General features: G+C 36.0%; 1 protein-coding gene across 1 annotated transcript in view; it reads left to right on the top strand.

The window, feature by feature from the left end:
* The window catches only part of NID2 (nidogen 2), a 77,694-nt gene that overhangs the window by 31,625 nt on the left and 25,831 nt on the right, over positions 1–20,238 (top strand). Inside the window, 1 exon segment of the mRNA XM_007445993.1 lies at positions 163–393. Within this exon segment, the coding sequence (XP_007446055.1) occupies positions 163–393 (231 nt within the window).

The following is a 20,238-nucleotide window of genomic DNA, read 5'->3' as shown; positions in this document are numbered from 1 at the left end:
TTGGGACTGCCTTGCAGGTTTCCCATATAAACTCAAACTTCCCAAGGGGACATGCTCCAGTAACTACATGAAAAACTGTGCAGAGAAATTCACCTCACATAAAAAACTTCTGTATTTAATATTTGTAAATTTCCTCGTTTGACTGAATAATGTCTATTGCAGCTGTGACCTCCACAAGTTCCAGAGCCTACTCTCTCATGTTGGGTGCCATCAACCAAACACGGTCCTACCGCATCCACCAGAACATCACTTACCAGGCATGTAGGCATGGCCCCAGACACTGGGCCATCCCCACCACCCAGCAGCTGAATGTGGACCGGGCCTTTGCCTTGTACACGGATGAAGAAAAAGTGCTCAGATTTGCTGTGACCAATCAAATTGGCCCTGTTGAAGGTATGGTTTCCCTTTTTTGTTATTGCTGGGCAAAAATTACATCCAACCTTCTTTCTTTCATGGCTTTTGAGTGGCCTCAGAATGATTCGCATAGGTTACTAAGGGTGACTGAGTGCCAGGCTCTGTTAGGTGCTAGGTGTAAGGATGAATAAAGCAGGGTCCTGTCCTAGAGAGGTAGAAATGGAACTTTTAGAATAGTGTTCCTGCCAAGATCAGGAATAGGGCATACACATGAGGCTGGTTTGCTGCAACACCCAATTGTGTGTGCCGTCTGTGTTGGGGATACACCTGTGAACAAGGTGTGGCCAAGTTAGGAGGGAGATTGATGCTGACAAATATTTGTTATGATTGTGATAAGTGCAGGGTGCTGTGAGCCTAGTTGCAAAGTTCAGGAATGGTGTCCCCAGCAAAGTGAAATTTTAGCTAAAACTTAAAAGATGAGAAGGATTTCACCAAATCAGGGTGGGACAAAGAGCCAGTGCCTAAAAGAACAAAATGAAATAGAACTTGCATGTATGCAAAAAACCAAATTAGCATCATACTTAATGGGAAAGACTGGTTGCTTTCCCTCTAAGATCAGAAAGAAGATGCCTGCTCTTGACACTTTATCACTGTACTGGAAGTTCTAGCCAGGGCAGTTAGGCAAGAAAATGAAGAAAAGAAAAAAAAAAAAAGCCATCTAGATTGGAAAGCAAGAAGTAAAATTGTCTCTGTTCTCCTTTGACATGATCTTATTTGCAGAAAAACTAAGGAATTCATTAATTAAAAAAACTATTTGAACTAATAGTTCAGTAAGGTTGCAGGATATAAGATCGGTGTACAAAAATTAATTGTATTTCTATAAAGTAGCAATGAGTAAACTGAAAAGGAAATTAAGGAAATGATTCCATTTCCAAAAGAATAAAATATTTAGGAATAAATTTTTAGGAAGAAGTGTAATACTTTTCCATTGACATCTATAAATATCTTTGAAAAAAAGATGGCTTAAATAAATGGAAAAACGTTCTAAGTTCACGGACCAGAAGACATATTGTGTTTTTTAAATTATTTTTTAACTGAAGTATAGTTGATTTACAATACTGTGTTAATTTCTGCTGTACAGCAAAGTGACTCAGTTATACACATATATATATTCTTCTTTTCCATTATGGTTTATCCCAGGAGATTCAATATAGTTCCCTGTGCTATACAGTAGGACCTTGTTTATCCATTCTAAATGTAATAGTTTGTATCTACTAACCCCAAACTCCCAGTCCATCCCTTCCCCTCCCCATCAGCCCCCTTGGAAACCACAAGCAGAAGACATAATATTGTTAAGATGGCAGTGCTTTCTAAATTGATCTATAGATTCAACACAATCCTATCAGCTGGCTTTTTTGCAGAAACTGAAAAGTTGATCCCAAAATTCATATAAAAATTTGAAGAAGCCAGAATAGCCAAAACAATCTTGAAAGGGAACATAGTTGGAGGAATCATACCTCCTGATTTCAAAACTTAAGAGTAATCAATACAGTGTGGTCCTTGAATAAGGATAGATATACAGATCAATGGGAATAGAAGTGAGAATCCAGAAATAAGCACTCACATTTACAGTCAATTGATTTTTGACAAGGATGCCAAAACAACTCAATAAGGAGAAAGAGTAGCCTTTTTAACGAATGGTTCTGGGATAACTCTGGATCTCCACATGCAAAAGGATGAAGATGGTCGCAGCAATAAGACAAGAGAAAGAAAAGACATCCAGATTGGAAGGGAAGAAGTAAAACTGTTACTATTTACAGATGACATGACACTATATAGAGAAAACCTTAAAGTCTCCACCAAAAAACTATTATGACTAATAAATGAATTCAGTATAGTTGCAAGATACAAGATTAATGTGCACAAGTCTTGCTTTTCTATACACTAATAATGAACTATCAGAAAGAGAAAGCAAGAAAACAATCCCATTTAGAATCACATCAAAAAGAATAAAATACTTAGGAATAAACTTAGCCAAGGAGGTGAAAGACCCATACTCTGAAAAGTATAAGACATTTATGAAGAAAATTGAAGATGATACAAAGAAATGGAAAGATATGCATGTTCATGGACTGGAAGAATTAATATTGTTAAAATGTCCATACTAGTGAAAACAAACTACAAATTTAACGCAATCCCTATCAAAATACCCAGGACATTTTTTTTTCACAGGAATGAAAACAGATAATCCGAATTAGAACAAATAATCTGAAAAACAAAAAGTCTGAAAACAAATAACAAAAAATCTGAACCACAGAAGACCCCAAATAGCCACAGCAATCTTGAGAAAAAAGAAGCTGGAAGTATCATGTGCCCGGACTTCAGACTATACTAAAAAACTACAGTAATCAAAACAGTATGGTACTGTTATAAAAACATACCCATAAATCAATGGAACAGAATAGAGATCCCAGAAATAAACCACACATTTATAAACAGATCATAAAACTCAATACCAAAAACTAAATGACCCAATTAAAAATTGTGCAGAAGACCTGAATAGATATTTTTCCAAAATAGACATACAGATGGCCAACAGGCACATGAAAAGATGCTCAGCATATCCAACATATATAAATAGCTCATACGATTCAACATAAAAAAACCCCAAACAACTCATTGAGAAATGGGCAGAAGAACTGAATAGAAATTTCTCCAAAGAGGAAATGCAGATGGCCAATAGGTACATGAAAATATGCTCAACATAGCTAATCATCAGGGAAATGCAAATCAAAACCAAATGAGATAGCCATTCTGACAGATGTGAGGTGCTGTCATCAAAAAGAACACAAATAAATGTGTTGGCAAGGATGTGGAGAAAAGGGAACCCTTGTATACTGTTGGTGGGAATGTAAATCTGTGCAGCCACTGTGGAAAACAGTTTGGAGGTTCCTCAAAAAAGCTAAAAATAGAACTACCATATGATCCAGCAGTTCCATTCCTGGGTATGTATCTGAAGAAAATGAAAAAAAATTCAAGAAGATACATGTGCCCCAATGTTAATAGCACAATTATTTACAATGGCCATCAACAGATGAATGGATAAAGAACACTTGGTATACACACACACACAGACACACACACAGACACACAGACACACACACACACTGGAATACTATTTGGCCATGAAAAAGAGTGAAATTTTGCCATTTGCAACAACACGATGGACTTGGAGTGTTTTATGCTTAGTAAGATAAGTCAGACAGGGAAAGACAAATACTGTATACTGTAACTTATATGTGGAATCCAAAAAACAAACATGAATGAAATGAATATAACAACAGAAATAGACAGATGTGGAGAACAAACTAGTGGTTACCAGCTGGGAGAGGGAGGGGAGGGAGAAGGTAGGGGATTAAGAGGTACAAACTACTATATATAAAATAAATAACCTACAAGGATATACTGTACAGCACAGGGAATATAGCCAATAGTTTATAATAACTTTAAATGGAGTATGGTTTATAAAAATATTGAATCACTGTTATACAGCTGAAACTTATATAATATTGTAAATCAACTATACTTCACTTAAAAAATGAAATTGCATATGTAGACGTTGCATATGCAAACCTGAAAGCATTTTGCCTAATTGTAAAGCATTATAAAATATTGAAGTATTGTTAAATCTATTTCTAGACAAACAAGAATTGCAGTAAAATTGAATAATACTCATTAGAAAAAGAATGAAGATGGACCTCTACTTCACACCATATACAAAAATTAACTGAAAATGGGTCAAAGGCCTTAATGTACTTAAAATTTTAGAAAAAACTTAGGGGTGAACTTTTGTGACCCCGAATTTGGCAATGGTTTCTTCGATATTATGCTAAAAGTACAAGCAACAAAAGAAAAAAATAGATGAATGGGGTGCCATCAAAATTAAAAACTTTTGGGAATTCCCTGGTGGTCCAGTTGTTAGGATTCAGTGCTGCTGTGGTCCAGGTTCAATCCCTGGTTGGGGAACTAAGATCCTGCAAGCCAAGCAGCATGGCCAAAAAAAAAAAAAAAAAAGAAAAAAAAAATTAAAAACTTTTCTGCTTCAGAGGGAATTATCAACAAAGTGAAATACAACCTACAGAATGGGAGAAAATATTTGCAAATCATATATTTAATAAGAGACTTGTATCTAGAATATATGAACTTTTACAACTCAATGAGACAAATAATCTAATTAAAAGATAGGCAAAAAATTTGGATACATATTTCTCTAAAGAAGACATCCAATGAGCCCATGAAAAAATGCTCAGCATCATTCATCATCAGGAAAATGCAAAAATCAAAACTATAATGAAATACTACTTTATATGCATGTGGATGGCTATAGTCAAAAAATGGATAATAGCACATGTTGGTGAGCATGTGGAGAAACTGAAACCCTCACATGTTGCTGGTATGTGTGTAAAATGGTGTAACTGTGGAAAACAGCAGTTTCTCAAAAAAGTTAAACACGAAGTTACTATTTGACTGAGTAACTCTACTCCTAGTTATATACCAGGAGAAAGAAAAGCTTATGAAAACTTCATAAGAGCCAAAAGGTGGAAACAACCCAAATGCCCATCAACTGATGAATAGATTTTTAGAATGTCATAACTCTCCAATTATAATAGATAGTATGGATAAGGATAGTATTAAATTTGGGTTAATGGATGGTGAAATTTGGTATAATACTAATAAGGGTGCAAGGTTTTGTCATGTTAATAAGATTAGGCATGCTATTAATGAAATACCTTATGTAACTTCAGGTACTCAGAAGTGGAATGGAGATAGTCCTAGTTTTATGGTTAGGGCTATTGTTATTAATACTGATACTATTGGATTAAAGATTTTTGTAATGGTTCATTGGCCGGAATATAATAGGTTAAGGATAAAAGCTATTATATGTAATATTGATGCGGTAGCTTGTGTTAGAAAATATTTAGTGGGCGTTTCTATAGCTCATGGGTTGAACTTTTTTATTATGATGGGGATAATGGCTAATATTTCTTTTGAATCCAATTCAGATAAGTAGTCAGTGAGAGCTGGTTATTACAGTTATGGTCCCTGAGAGAATTGTTAGGATGATGATAAAGATGATGGAGTTTTATTAGTACTGGAAGGATATAAACCCACATATTTGGGGTGTGGGGCCAATAGCTCATTTAACTGACCTTAGTATAGAATAGAGTGTAATAGGGGCTTCCCTGGTGGCGCAGTGGTTGGGAGTCCGCCTGCCGATGCAGGGGACACGGGTTCGTGCCCTGGTCTGCGAAGATCCCACATGCCGCAGAGCGGCTGCGCCCGTGAGCCATGGCCACTGAGCCTGCGCGTCCGGAGCCTGTGCTCCACAACGGGAGAGGCCACAACAGTGAGAGGCCCACATACTGCAAAAAAACAAAACAAAACAAAAAAGAATATAGTGTAATATGGTAGCACAAAGAACTTTGAATTCTTAAGGATAGGTTCAATTCCTGTGATTCTAGAAATAAGAAGGCTTAAACCTCTATTATTTACTCTATCAAAATAACTCTTTTATCAGACATATTTCTTATGTTTGTGGAGGGATGCTTGATGTTATAGTAGGTAGTAAGACGTGCCATATGCATAGGGCTAGTGTTAGTGGTAGGAAGTTTTGTTCACAGTAGATGTATTAACTGATCATATTGGAATCGAGGGTAGGATGCTCAAAATCATAGGGAAAAAACTGTTAATAATAGTGTTTTTATAATAAAGTTGGTTGTATATAGTTCTAGTATGCGGGGGTTGTGGAATGCTCCTAGAAAGAGGATTTTTGTGAAAATATTCATTATAATGGTATATTCTAAGAAAAATATAATGAATGGGCCTGCTGCATATTCTACATTGAAACCCGATGAGTTCACATCCTCCTTCTGTTCTTAGGTCAAAGGGGGCTCGGTTAGTTTCTGCTAGAGAGGAGTTAAATCACAGCTAGGGGTCATGATGGGACGATTATTCATAAATGTTCTTGCATTGTGATGAGGGTTGAGAAAGTAAAAGTTCCATTTATTTAAAGGGCTGATAGAAGAATAGTTGCTAGTATTACTTCATATGAAATTGTTTGTGCTACTGCTCGTCGGGCTGCAATTAATACATATTTTGAGTTGGAGGCCCATCCGGATCATAAGATGGAATACACGGCGAGGCTTGACATAGCTATTATAAAGAACACCCCTAGATTTATATTAATGAGGGGATAAGGTATAGGTAGAGGAATTCATATGATTAGGGCTAGGGTTAGGGCTAGGATTCATGCAATAATATATATGGAAATGGAGGATGTACCTGATCGTAATGGTTCTTTAATGAATAAATTGTGTCAGCAATAGGTTGTAATAGGCCATATGGTCCAACGACATTTGGTCCTTTTCAAAGTTGCATATAACCTAGGATTTTTCGTTCAATTAATGTGAGGAATGCCATGGCTAGGAGAATGGGGATAATGAGTATTAAGATGTTAATTATAAACATTTTGTTAGGGAGAGGATTTGAAACTCCAGTTACAAAGGTTTAAGTTTTATGCAATTACTGGGCTCTGCCACCTTAACAAACCCTGTTCTTGGGTAATATTTTGTATATATTAATTAAATTAAGATTATATCATTAACTGGTTTATCAGGTGCTTTTTAAAAGTGGGCCTTATTTCTCTTGTCCTTTTGAACTGAGGGAAATATATAATAGATAGGAACCGACCAGTATTACTCCGGTCTGAACTTAGATCACGTAGGACTTTAATCATTGAACAAATGAACCTTTAATAGAGGTTACACCATTGGGGTGTCCGGATCCAACATTGAGATCGTAAACCCCACTGTTGATATGAACTCTAGAAGAGGATTGAGCTGTTACCCCTAGGCTAACGTGTTCCATTGATAAATTTTTGGATCAAGAAATGATATGTTTTGACTAGTAAGTCTAGACTTCAATCACTCAGAGCCTTTTTTGTTCTCTGAGCTCACTCCAACCAAAATTGTCAACCCAGGGGGATTCCCTGGTGGCGCAGTGGTTGAGAGTCCGCCTGCCAATGCAGGGGACACGGGTTCGTGCCTCGGTCCAGGAAGATCCCACATACCGCGGAGCGGCTGGGCCCGTGAGCCATGGCCGCTGAGCCTGCGCGTCCGGAGCCTGTGCTCCGCAACGGGAGAGACCGCAACAGTGAGAGGCCCGCGTACCGCAAAAAAAAAAAAAAAAATTGTCAACCCATATAAAAATTTGTTATGCCTTAGTGGTTTAGTTAGTTTTTTGGGGGGTTAATTAAAGCTGCATTAGGGTCTTCTCGTCTTATTATTTCCGCCTCTTCATGGGAAGGTCAATTTCACTGATTGAAAGTAAGAGTAAAACCCTCATGAGTCCATTCATACGAGTCCTTATTTAGAGAACAAATGATTATGCTACCTCTGCATGGCCAGGATGCCGGCAGTGCCTCTACTGCTAGTTATGCAAGAGGTGATGTTTTTGGTAAACAGGCAGGGTTTATGTTTGCCGAGTTCCTTTTACTTTTTAAAATCTTTTCTTGAGTGCATACCTGTGTTGGATTAACAGTTTACTAAATAAATAATTTAATGTTGCATTGTGCTTATTTGCTGTTAATTATCAGTATAGTATTAGTTACTGATGTAAGCTTATGCAAGGAGAAATATTTCTTGTTACTCATATTAACATTATTGCCTCTATTGGTCAATAGACTAGTCCAGTATAAAGCTAGGAGTTGATTTGCTCATTATTATTGGTATTAAGATAAAGTTATTGTTGGACTTGAACGCTTTCTTAATTGGTGGCTGCTTTTAAGCCAACTATGGTGTTGTTTTTACTCTCTAGATAAGGTTGTATCCATTTCTAAAAAGCTGTACCTTTTAAGATTAACATTTAAAAGTACATTAAAATTTGTCATTTTTTTTGGTAATTTTTAAAGTTGAACTAAGATTCTTTTCCTGGACAACCAGCTATCACCAGGCACGTTAGGCTTGTCACCTCTACTTATAAGTCTTCTTATAAATCTTCTTATAATAAATCTACTTATTTTGCTACATAGATGAGTTTGTTCTAATAAACTGTTCATAAGTAGCTCATCTGGTTTCAGGATGTTTAACTTAAGTTCTCTTTGTTAAATGTTTGCTAGTTAAATCATTATGCAAAATGTACAAGGGGTTAACTGCTTTTTGTTACTTTTAATGTTTCATCATTCCCTTAAGGTAGGTTCTCTGTAGTGCCAGAGGATATTTTAAATTTCTATCCCCTATACTTTAAATGTTGAGTAAATGTTTTTTTTTTTTTTTTTTTTTTTTTTTTTGCGGTACGTGGGTCTCTCACTGTTGTGGCATCTCCCATTGTGGAGCACAGGCTCGGGACGCGCAGGCTCAGCGGCCATGGCGCACGGGCCCAGCCGCTCCGCGGCATGTGGGATCTTGCCGGACCGGGGCACGAACCCGTGTCCCCTGCATCGGCAGGTGGACTCTCAACCACTGCGCCACCAGGGAAGCCCTTGAGTAAATGTTTTACTTAATTTGCTTATATTAGTAAAACTTGGGGGGGAGGTTGGCTAGATTTAGTTCAAAGTGTTCATAAATTATGAAATCTCCTAGGGGTAAACTAGGTGCTTTTATGTAAGCTATGCTTTGATTTATCCAAGCACACTTTCCAGTGTGCTTACCTTGTTACGACTTGTCTCCTCTCATAATTAGTGTTTAATAATAGATTGTAGGAAGCTATTGTAATACTTGAGGAAGGTGATGGTCAGTGTGGGTTTACTTCATGTCCTTATTCAGTTAAGCACTCTATTCTTAATTTGCTACTAAATCCTCCTTTGGTTTTTAGTTTTCATAAAAACCTGCGTGTAGTGAGAAATACATTCTTGAGATAGAAAATGTAGCCCGTTTCTTCTCACTCCATAGGTTACACCTTGACCTAATGTTTTTATGTATAATTATGCTTACTTTTATTCCTTTTCAGGGCTTGCTGAAGACGGCATATAGACTGAATTAGCCAGGGTTGGTGAGGTTTATCGGGGTTTATCGATTATAGAACAGGCTCCTGTAGAGGGGTGTGAAGCACTGCCAAGGCCTTTGAGTTTTAAGCTGCTGCTGGTAGTACTCTGGCGAATAATTTTGTTATAATAATTATTTGGGTTTAGGACTAAGCATAGTGGGGTGTCTAATCCCAGTTTGGGTCTTAGCTGTCGTGTAATTAGGAAATACTAAAGTCACTTTCGTAGTCTATTTTTATTTTAGCTGTGGCTTATTACAGCTTAATTAAAATTTAACTTTATGTTACTCTTTAACACGCTTTCCACTGAATTTCTATTAATTTGGGTTAATCGTTTGATTGTGGTGGCTGGCTCGAAATGTACCAACCCTAGTTAATATAACTTAGTTGAACTTTTGTTTATGGCTTAATTTTAATCACTGCTGTTTCCTGTGGATGTGTGGTTAAGCAAGGTGTTATGAGCTACTTGTATTAGTGTACTTGATGCCAGGTCCTTTTAATGATTTAGAGGGCATTCTCACTGGGGCTCAGATGCTTGCATGTGTAATTTTATTAAAAACTAATAGAAAGGCTGGGACCAAACCTCGGTGTTTACGGAGTTGATAAATTCATCTAGGCGCTTTTAGTGTCTTGCTTTATGTTTTAAGCTACATTAACAAGTTGTGTTTATATTGTGAAGTAACATGTATATAGTTGTATGATTTATGCTAGATTTAGTATTAAAATTTTGATAAAAATGGTCCATAGATCTAGGGAGGTGCCTGTCTATATAAATGGTAAATATCTAAGTAATTCATTGGTAACGATTAGGGTTTATTTTCTAGGTATATCCTATTTTGAGCATTGTTTATGTTTGTTGGATAGATTAACTAAATTCTATGTGTTTATATGTTTTTGCCTTGTTTGGGGGGGCTTGGCAGGGCATTATGGGCATGTAGAATATGGGATTTAGTGGGGCGTAAGGAGGGCTTGTTAAACAGGTTATTTACCTGTTCAATGTGTATGTGTATGTATATGTATGTGTGTGTAATTTCCTTATGTCCTGTAGCCATTGACTGAATAACACCTTATGGTTGATGATGTTGGTAAATAATATTCAATTAAAGTCCAGCTACAGTTTATGTGACTGTGTTAAGACCTCAATAGCTGAGTCCCAGCATCCCTATAAAAATTTAAAAATACCAAATGCATAAAACCATAGTTATGTGTAAGCATGGGCTGATTAGTCATGGAAAGAGTGGGTGATTTTAGGTGAGATGGTCCTGAAGTAAGAACCAGATGTCTGATAAAGTTCATTAATAGAAACCCTCACAAGTTATGGGCCCAGAGGAAGAAGAGGAACACCTGCTAAGTGGGGTTGATACTTTCATGCAGCTTTGCTGGTTGAGCTCGTGATCTAGTGGATATGATATGTATGTTGACTAGAATTGTTCTGACTTAATGTACTGTGTACAATCAATATGTACTACATAATGTACATGCTTATAAGCATGGGGTAAATAATGTACGATTATACATATCACGTATTATGTATGGTATGTATATGTACTTATTAATGTAATACACATTACGCATGAAGTACATGGTAATTTATGGTAAAAAGAGGTTATTTTAATACTAAGATTGTACTTAGTAATCTTGTAAATGTCCCATAACAAATCTTCAGGGAATAGTTTAAGTAGAATTTCAGCTTTGGGTGCTGGTGGTGGATCTGGGGCTTCTTCCTTGAGTCTTAGGGAGATGTGTTATTCTCCTTTTCTGGTTTACAAGACCAGGGTAATAGATATATTGATACTACAAAGACTCTTCATTTTAGGAGATTATTTTCAATGATGCTAGCTACTGTCATTAGTACTAGAATTAAAAAGAAATATAGAATGGATGGTAGTTGTCCGATAATAATGAAGGGGTGCTCTATGGGTTGTCCTCCAATTCACGTTAGTGGTAATAGGTCTGCTACTAGTACTCAAAATACGCATTGACTGAGAGGTCGAAATGTTATGCTTCATTGTTTGGATGTGTGAAGCATTGGGATAAATGCTAGAATTAAGATTGAAAAGATTAAGGCCATTACTCCTCCTACTTTATTAGGAATTGATTGTAGAATTGCATATGCAAATAGAAAATTATCACTCTGGCTTGATATGAGGTGGTGTGTTGAGAAGGTCTGCTGGGGTGTAGTTGTCTGGGTTCCTAGTAAGTCGGGTGAAAATAGCACTAATATTATTAGTATTAGAATTAGCAGTAAGGCATCTAGGATATCTTTGATTGTACAGTAGGGGTGAAATGGGATTTTGTCTATATCAGTTGAGATTCCAGTGGGGTTATTAGATCCTGTTTTGTGAAGGAATAGTAAGTGGACAGCTGCTAGTGCTGCAATGATAAATGGGAGAATAAAATGGAAGGCGAAGAATCGTGTAAGAGTTGCTTTATCTACTGAAAATCCACCTCAGATTCATTCGACAGGGCTTGTGCCAATATATGGAATTGCTGAAAGGAGATTAGTAATAACTGTTGCCCCTCAGAATGATATTTGTCCTCAGGGTAAGACCTAGCCTATGAATGCTGTAGCTATGACTGTAAATAATGATTCCAATGCTTCATGTTTCTAAAAAGGTATAGGATCCATAATATAAGCCTTGTCCTAGATGAATAAGTAAGCAAATAAAAAAATATGGAGGCTCCATTTGCATGTAGATATCGGATAATTCATCCATAGTTTACATCTCGGCAGACATGTGTTACTTACGAAAAAGTAGTTATTGTGTCTGATGTATAATGTATTGCTAGGAATAAACCTGTCAAGATTTGTAGAACTAAACAAAATGCCCAGAAGGGAACCAAAATTTCAACATGATGAAATGTTTGATGGAGCTGGGAGGTCAATAATTGCGTTGTTAATAATTTTTATTAATGGGTGTGATTTTCGGATGTTGGTCATTAGTGTTCTTATAGTTGAACTAAAATGATGATTTTTCATTTCATTGGCCATGGTTAGATTCCATGTAAGAATAATGATAATATACATATTTATTTATATAATATTATATTTTATTAATTATATTATTATATTTTATTAACATTATATTAATATTATTATATTATTATTATAATATATTATTATTATTTATTTATATAATATTTATTTTAAGTACTATTTTTGTAATTAGCTTTGTGGGCTTTTCTTCAAAACCTTCACCTATTTATGGTGGACTTGAATTGATTGTAGGTGGTGGTGTTGGTTGTGGGATTGTGTTGAATTTTGGTGGTTCACTTGGGGGTTTAATAGTATTTTTTATTTATTTAGGGGGAATATTAGTAGTATATTAGTAGTATTTGGTTATATGATAGCTATGGCCACTGAGAAGTATCCTGAAGTTTGAGTCTCTAATAAGACTGTTCTAGGTATATTTCTTTCAGGGTTGATGATAGAATTTTCAATAGTATTCTTTGTTTTAAAGGATGAGGAAGTGGAGATTGTATTTAAATTTAATGGACTAGGGGACTCTGGGTAATTTATGATACAGGTGATTTTGGGTTTTTTGTGAAGAGCCTATAGGAATTGCAGTGTTGTATAGCTATGGTTCTTAATTGGTAATTGTTACTGGTTTGACCATTACTTATTGGTGTTGTGGTTATTATAGAGGTTATTCATGGTAATTAAATAGAATTATGCTTAGGGCGAGGGTAATGAGGAATGAAAGAAAATATAGTTTGATTAGGACTTTTTGGTCTGACATTAGTATAGAAAATTTTATTTGAATAAGGGAAGTCATTTTTGGTAAGATACTTTCTAGTCAGATTAAATCTAGGAGACATGATGCTGATTTTTGACTTGTTGATAAATTTAAGTATGGTGGGAAGCGGTGTATTATAATGGGGAAATACCTAAGAGGTTGGAAAATTTGAAGAAATTTGAGGGATATTTAAATTTTAAGTTTTGTGTAGTGGGATTGATTTCAAATGCCAGAATAAAACCTAGGATGGTCACAGCAAAGGCAGTTAGTTTCAGGTAATCAGGTATTGTTATTTGTGGGATTGTCATTGGGGGAATTTTGCTGGAGGTAATGAATCCAGCAAAGATACTTAGAGCTAATAAACGTTTAACTGAATTGATTAGCAGTGGGTTATTTTCATTAAAGTAGAAAAGCGAGGTTGTCCTAATGATGCGAAGAAAATAATGCGAGTGCCATAGACAGCTGTAAGGGATGTGGTGACGAGAGTTATTTGCTGGGCTCAGGCGTTGGTGTACAACGTGTTCGCAGTGTCGATAATTAGTTCTTTAGAGTAGAAACCTGTGAGGAACAGTATTCCTGTCAGTGAGAGACTTCCAATAACGAGGGCCGCTGTGGTAAAAGGTATTGCTTTAAATAAACCTCCTATCTTTCGAATGTCTTGTTCATCATGTAGGCTATGAATAATGGGGCCAGAGCATATAAACAGGATGGCCTTGAAAAAGGCATGTGTGCAAACATGGAGAAATGCTAGATAAGGTTGGTTAATAACGATTGTTACTATTATAAGGACTAATTGGCTTGAAGTAGAGAAGGCAACAATTTTTTTGATGTCATTTTGGGTGCGAGCACATATTGCTGTAAATAATGTAGTTATGTTTATCCAGACATAATGTTATTGTTTGGGTACATTTATTCTCTGTTAAAGGGTAAAAGCAGATAAGTAGGAAAATACCTGCTATAACTCTTGTGCTTGAGTGAATAGAGCTGAAACGGGAGGAGGGCCTTCTGTTGCTGAGGGAATGGCTGGAGGCCAAATTGGGTGGATTTTCCAGCTGCAGCCAACACAAGTCCTATTAGAGGTAGGTTTGAGTGATTTTGGTTAAGTATAAAGATTTGTTGTATGTCTCATGAGTTTAAATAGAAATCATGCTGTTGATATAATAAGTCCAATGTCTCCAATGCGATTATATAATATTGTTTGGAGAGCGGCTGTATTTGCATCTGCTTGTCCATATCATCACCTGATAAGTAGAAAAGATATAATTCTGGCTCCTTCTCATCCAATGAAAAGTTGTAAAAGATTGTTAACAGTGATAAGAATTAGTATTGTGATAAGAAAAAGGAGTATTTAAAGAATTGATTAATGTTAGGATCTGAGTGCATGTATCACATTGAAAATTCCATAATAGATCATGTGACAAATAATGCTACTGGCACAAATATTGAGAAATAGTCTGTTTTGAAGCTAAGTGATAATTTAAGGGTTTGGCTAGTAATTCAATGTCAGTTTAAGATAATTATCTCTTGACCTGTATGAATGAATATTATTGTTGGAATTAAGCTGGTGATAAAAGCATATGAGATAGTGGGGTTTTTTTTACAAAGGATGGATATGTGCTACTTTTGTAGATGTTGGTGTTATTATAATTGGTATCGTTATTGGTATTGTTAGTATAAATAGTGAAACTAGTGTGAAAGAGGTAAATAAGTTTATTACTTTTATTTGGAGTTGCACCAATTTTTTGGTTCCTAAGACCAATGGATAGCTATCCTTTAAAAGTTTGAAAAAGTCATACTGTTAGATACGGAAGCATGAATTAGCAATTTTTGCATACTTTTTCAGTAAATAAAAATATTTAGTCTTCTGTTACTAGATTCACAATCTAGTGTTTTTTTGAAACTATATTTACAGTACAAGGGCCCTAAAATTATTTTGGGGTTTAACAATAGGAGTAAGAGATGTAAAATGTGGAGGGGTTATGAGGGCATTTTCTCACGTGAATGATGGTGGGTATATTTGCCTCATTGTGTTACGATTAATATGTATAGTGAGTATAAGGTGGTAATTACTATGTTAATTCCTATGAGGATAATGGTGACATTTGATCATGAAAAGGATGTTACTACTACAAAGAGTCCTCCAATTAGATTGATAGTTAGGGGGTAGAGCTAGGTTTGTCAGGCTTGCTAGTAGCCATCATGCTGGTATTGGGAGGAATGTTTGTAGACCTCGGGCTACAATTATTGTTCTGCTGTAAATTCGTTTGTAATTTGAATTTGCTAGGCAGAATAATATGGATGATGCGAGGCAGTGGGCAATTATTAGAGCAGTTGCCCCGATATAACTTTAAGGTGTTTGGATAAGAATGACTACAATAACAAGTGCTATGTGACTGGATGGAAGAATACGCGATAGGTGATTTTAGATCTGTTTGGCATAAACAAATTGAACTAGTTATGATTATTCCTCATAAGGAGAGTGTGAGAAAAGGGTATGTTATGAAATATGTTAGTGGGTTTAGTATTGTTGTAATTCGCAATATACCATAGCCTCTGAGTGTTAGTAGTACGGCTGCAAGGACTATGGATCCTGCGATGGGGGCTTCTACGTGTCCTTCAGGTAATCAAAGGTGAAGGCGGTTGAGGAGTATTTTTACTATAAAGATTATCATACATGCTAGTCATATGAAAATGTTGGATCAGGAGTTGGCTATTGTTTGTGTTCGATATTGAAGTATTAGAAAATGTAGTGAGCCTGTGACATTTTGAATATGTATTTGTGCTACTAAGAGTGGAAGTGATCCTACTAGTGTATAAAATAAGAAATAAGTCCTGTGTTAAGACTTTCTGTTTGATTACCCCATCGGGTAATGATAATAAGTGTTACATAAACTAGTATTGCTTCAAATAAAATATAAAATAAGATTAATTCCGTGGCAGTGAATTTTATAATTAGGAATATTTGTCATGTAATTAGCATGGTAATATGTAATTTTTTTCGAGTTAATGATTCTTTGAGGTAGGTGAAATTGGCTGGCTATTAATTATGGTAAGAGTCATGTTGTTAAAATTAATAATGGTGCTAATGAGCTGGGGAAAAAGAATTAGTGGAAAGTTGAGGCTATTGTCATTAAATTGATTAAGAAGAGAAAGGCTATGAGACTAATAAGCTATGGACTGTGGTATTAATTCAGATTATGTTGTTCTTTGATAATTATGTTAGTATTAGTATAATTGTAGGAATAATAACTTTTAACATTGGAGGAGATAAAGATTTTGTACATAATCAGTGCCATATGTGTTTGATACTATTACTAGTAGGGATAGTCCGAGTGCGGCTTCTCAAGCTGAGAATACTAGCAGAACAACTGGTATTATGCTGGCTAGGGCAAAATGTGTATTTAGGATTATTAGCGTTGCTATAATGAATAGTGATAATATTATGCCTTCAAGGCATGATAGTGAAGATATTAGGTGAGATCAATATATTAATAATTCTATAAGAGATACTGTAAATGTTATAATAATTATATACACTAAAAGCACTTGGTAATTATGAACTTAATCATAATCTAATGAGTTGAAATCATTTAGTTTAATTACCATATTCAGTTCATTCTAGTCCTTTTTGAGTTCATTCATTAGGCTAGGCTTATTGCTAGTAATAAAATTAGGAATAAAGCTATAATGAGTATTGTTTTTAGATTATTTGTCTGAGATGCTCAGGGTAGGGGGTAAAAGCAATTTCTAAATCAAAAAGGAGGAATATAATGGCTACCAGGAAAAATTGTATGGAAAAAGATAAACGTGCTGATCCTATAAGGTCAAATCGCACTCATAAGGACTTGTTTCTTCTGTGTAAATATTTAATTGGGGAAGTCAGAATGTGATAAATACAAGTAGTGAGGCTAGTGCTATGTTTGTCATTAATGTCAATATTAGAGTTATTCTTTTTCGGATTCTACTGAAGCCAAATGATCGTAAGTCAATTGTACTATTTAATACTAAAATAATAAGATCCTCATCAATAAATGGGTACGTAAAGGAATAGTCATACTCCATCTACAGAATGTCAATATCAGGCAGTGGCTTTGAAGCCGCCTCTCCCGTTGCGGAGCACAGGCTCCGGACGCGCAGGCTCAGCGGCCATGGCTCACAGGCCGAGCCGCTCAACGGCATGTGGGATCTTCCCGGACTGGGGCACGAACCCGTGTCCCCTGCATCGGCAGGCGGACTCTCAACCACTGCGCCACCAGGGAAGCTCCATGAAGTGATATTTTAATTGCTATAAGAAGAAGACGATAAGGAAGAGCCAATAGTTACACGCAGTCTGTGGAATCCTGTAGCTATGAAGAAAGTTGACCTGTATACCCAATCTGAAATTGTAAAGGATGTTTCGTAATATTCTGAGGGCTGTAGAAATGTAAAATAAACGCCTAGGGCGACTGTGATAAAAAGACCTTGGAGTATGTGTTTTCAGTTTCCTTCTATGAGGCTGTGGTGAGGTCAGATAGTGGATTAGAGGACGGATGCCTGTTGGTGGTCAGCATCCCCCTAGTTCAGGTGTAGGGGCAAGGCATGAGTGGTAGAAGGCTCAAAAAGAAACTGGTAAAAAAAGAGGACTGCTGAAATAATAAATAGGATTATTCCATATCAAAGTCCTTTTTGAACACTTGGTGTATGATGGCCTTGAAAAGTGCTTTCTCAGATGATGTCTTGTCATCACTGATCTATTGATAAGGTATTAGTTAGTAGGCCTAGTGCTAATAATAATGTTGAAGTGAAATCATATAATTAGGTCTGCTGTTATTAGAAGGGCTGAGAGAGCTCCTGTAAGGGGTCAGGGACTGGGATTTACTATGTGATATGCATGAGTTTGGTGGACATTATGTATTGTCATGTAGGTAAAGATTTGCTAGTAAGGTAAATGCATAAACTAGAATTATTGCAATGGTGAATTTGAGGATAGTAAGTAAGACAAGGATAAGAAATGTAATGAGAACTGTGGTGTTGCTAATACTTAGCAATGCTAGAGTCACTCTTCCAATTAAACGAATCAATAGGGGTCCTGCTGTGATGTTAGCTGTTAATAGTATGGCTAAAGCTGTTGGTTGAATGAATAAGCTAATAGTTTTGATGACTGCTAGCATAGGAATAAGAGGAACCAGTGTTCCTTGTGGTAGAAAGTAAGCTAAGCACGCTTTTGTTTTGTGATGAAAGCCTGTAACTACAGTTCCTGCCCATAGAGAAACTGCTGTTCCTAATATTATTATTATAATATTCCTAATATTATAAATTGCTATTAATATTATTGAGTTGTGTAGTAGGTATAAATGAATGTGGTAATAGTCCTAATAGATTTGTTGATCGAATAAATAAGTGATGTTAAGTATTAGTGCTCAGGTCTGTCCTTTGTGATTGTGAATAGCTATTATTTGTTTCAATGTGAGTTGAACTAATCATTGTTGAATAGAAATTATACAATGGTTAATTAGTTGATTAGGTGTTGGGAATAAAATACCTGGGAATATAATGATTAAGATAACAATAGGAAGTCCTATTATTGTTGGGGCAGTGAAAGAGGCAAATAGATTTTCGTTCATTTTGTTTCTCAAGGGGTAGATTGTTTTTGTACTTCGGTAGACATCAACTCTGGATTTGAATAATAAGTATATTTTGAAATTTTTAGTTGGAATATAATAAATAGGACTAGAATTATTAATAGAATAGTAGTAAATCATGTTGATGTGTTGAATTGTGGCATATCATGAAAGGGAGTTTTAACTCCCAGTCTTTAACTTAAAAAAGTGAATGCTATTTAGCTTCTTAAGGAATTTATAATATTGATGAGGATCATTTTTCAAAGTATTTTAGTGGTACTAGTTCAAGGACAATGGGTATAAAGCTATGATTTGATCCACACATTTCTGAGCATTGTCTGTAATATAGACCTGGTCGTGGTGATATGAGAGTTGTTTGGTTTAGGCATCCTGAAATTGCCTCTGTTTTTACGCCTAGTAAAGGCACAGCTCATGAGTGTAAAATGTCTTCTGAGGAGGTTAGTATTCAGATTGTTATTTCTGTAGGTAAAACTACTCCGTTGTCTACTTCTAGTAGTCATAATTCTCCTGTTTTTAGGTCTGATGTTGGAATTATATAGGAGTCAAAATTTAATTCTTCATAGTCTGTATATCATAGCTTCAGTATCATTGGTGTCCTATAGTCTTTACGGTAAGGGAAGGGTTATTTAGTCCAGCATGTAAAGCATTTGTAATGATGGCAGGGCAATTAGAATTAGGATAATGGCTGGTAAGATTGTCCAGAGGGTTTCTACTTCTTGTGCATCTATTGTACTTGTATGTGTTAGTTTAGTTGCTAATATGAGTAAAATAATATAGAGGACCAAGGAGCTGATTAAAAATATGGTTATTAACGTATGATCATGAAAGTGTAGTAGTTCTTCTATAATGGGTGATGCTGCATCTTGAAAACCTAGGTGGAGAGGTTACGCCATGGAGACATAAACATAAAACATAAAAAGGAATGAAACACTGTTACATGGTACAATATGGATGAGCTTTGAAAGCATTATGCTAAGTGAAGGTAATGAGTCATGAAGGATAACATATTACATGATTCTATTTATGCGAAGTATCCAGATAGGCAAATCTACGGAGGCAGAAAGTAGATTAGTGGTTGCCTAGGTTGGAGGCATAATAGTGGGATAGGAAGTTGATTGCTAAAAGGTACAAGGTTTCTTTTGGGGTGGGGGATTAATTAATTGTGGTTGATGGTTACACAACTCTGTGACTATATTAAAAACTAATTGCGCACTTGATGTTTCTTCAGTTTTTTTCATTTCCATTTGCATAGAATGTGTTCTTTAGATGGGTGAATTACATGGTATGTGAACTATATTTCAATTTGAAAAAACAGTTGTGGGGAAAAAAACAAAACTAAAGCAGTGGTTCTTATACTTCAATCATCATTAGCCTCACCTGTGAAGCTTGATTAAAAATCTGGATACGGGCTTCCCTGGTGGCACAGTGGTTGAGAGTCCGCCTGCCGATGCAGGAGACACGGGTTTGTGCCCCGGTCTGGGAGGATC

Source organism: Lipotes vexillifer, unplaced genomic scaffold (genome assembly GCF_000442215.2).
Source record: "Lipotes vexillifer unplaced genomic scaffold, Lipotes_vexillifer_v1.1 scaffold43, whole genome shotgun sequence".
NCBI lineage: Eukaryota > Metazoa > Chordata > Mammalia > Artiodactyla > Lipotidae > Lipotes > Lipotes vexillifer.
The sequence above is the reverse complement of the archived record's forward strand: the minus strand, read 5'-3'. Positions and strand labels throughout refer to the sequence as shown.